Source organism: Alligator sinensis, unplaced genomic scaffold, assembly GCF_000455745.1.
Source record: "Alligator sinensis unplaced genomic scaffold, ASM45574v1 scaffold643_1, whole genome shotgun sequence".
In the NCBI taxonomy this organism is placed as follows: Eukaryota; Metazoa; Chordata; order Crocodylia; family Alligatoridae; genus Alligator; species Alligator sinensis.
This window is the reverse complement of record NW_005842783.1, coordinates 719,458-721,008: the sequence shown is the minus strand read 5'-3', so window position 1 is coordinate 721,008 and position 1,551 is coordinate 719,458. Positions and strand designations below refer to the sequence as shown.

General features: G+C 38.4%; 1 protein-coding gene across 1 annotated transcript in view; it reads right to left on the bottom strand.

Annotated features, from left to right (window-relative positions):
- LOC102385553 (homeobox protein PKNOX1-like) overlaps window positions 1-1,551 on the bottom strand; it is a gene marked incomplete at its 3' end in the record, with an annotated part of 15,591 nt that overhangs the window by 3,583 nt on the left and 10,457 nt on the right. Inside the window, exon 2 of the mRNA XM_014525319.2 lies at window positions 1,049-1,150. Within this exon, the coding sequence (XP_014380805.1) occupies window positions 1,049-1,099 (51 nt within the window). The remainder of the gene's footprint in view (window positions 1-1,048; window positions 1,151-1,551) is intronic.

Here is a 1,551-nt window from a genome sequence, read left to right as displayed (position 1 = left end):
AAAATACAAATGGAGAAAAAGGAAAAAAAGAAAAAAAAAAAAGAATTCTAAAATCTCTTGCAGGTTGGTGTGTGGGTCACAGTGAGCTGTAGTGACACAAGATGTTCCTTTTTATTATCCACAATACACATTCATAGGTGATGTGATTCTCAATCTTTTTGTACTCAAGGCACCGCTCCATAACTTTTATGAAATGACTGGGGGTGGGAAGGGATACAGTGTGTGTATGTTTGTGTAAAGAGAATAAGAATGGTTAAAAAAGCAAAACACAGGCCAATCTAGAGAACTATTTTTGAAGACAGAGTAGATCACGTTCAGGCAGATAGCCCTCTAAAAGGGGAATAATGACTCTCAGCTGCACTTCTGACAGTTCACTGTTGCCTCTGCTAACAAAAAGCACTCGTACCTACTATTAGGGTGGCCACTGGTCCTGTTTTATCCCAGACTGCCATTTTTAAACCCTTTGTCCTCTGCCCATTTCTGAATGAAGAGCAGACAGCAAGAAGTCCTGTTTTTCAGCTCACTGGAGGAAATAAATGTCAATCATTTGTCCTCATGATTCTGTGCCTAGAGGTAGAGTGCTGCACAGCCAGGAGAGGCGTTCCAAGCCAGCAAAGGAGGGAGGAAGGGAAGGAGGGAGGTGGTGGCCCTGTTCCTTGCTGCTGATTGGCCAAGGAGGTGACAGCCCCACCCCTCACCACTGATTGGCCGATGGCACCCACCTCTCACCAAGGGGATAGCCGATATTTTAGGGATGCATCAGTGGCCACTCTACCTACTATATAGGTTGGCATGCAGAGTGGAAAATGGATCTTCAAACTGCAGATCTATGACATGACTTGCCCCAAATTAACATTAAATTGCAATGAATTCCTAAAATCACATTAAAATTGTTAGATGCATCACTGTTCAAAGATGCACCATCATATCTGACAGACTAGAAGCCACACATTTAATCAGATGCAGATTAAAAAAAAAAAAAAAAAAAAAAGATAATTTTTCACTTGCTAATAGCATTCAGACTGTAGAGGAGGAAAAATGTGCTCACTTGTTGTCCATCTTGATAGTTGTCTATACTTAATGTCTGTGTTGCCATCATGGTTAATGTAGGGATTATAATGTCAAATCATCATAAGTGAGATCAAACATTCTAGAAAAAAGTAAGAAAGGTCCATTACAAAAAAACCTTTAGAATGGATTCAAAACAATGAAAAAACATTACAAAGTTTTGTGTGGAATAACAAAATCAAATATTTTATTGAAGTACAATTATTACAGGCATAGTTACAGGCAACCATCATGTCAAGAAACACAACAAGGTGCACTAGTAATAATTGTATATTTTAGCATGATTTTTTACTATAGGATGAGTCCTTGTTAATAAATTTGCAAGTACCTGCAAGTAAAGTGTGAAGCAGCACACCGAAAGTGTTCATCTCATTTTCACACAAATACATTTTAGCATTTATTTGCCAATATAGAAGCACTGGCTTGTATGTTATTGGAGCAGGGATTTATGTTTCTGTGTTTGAAAAATGAAGTATTTGGAGC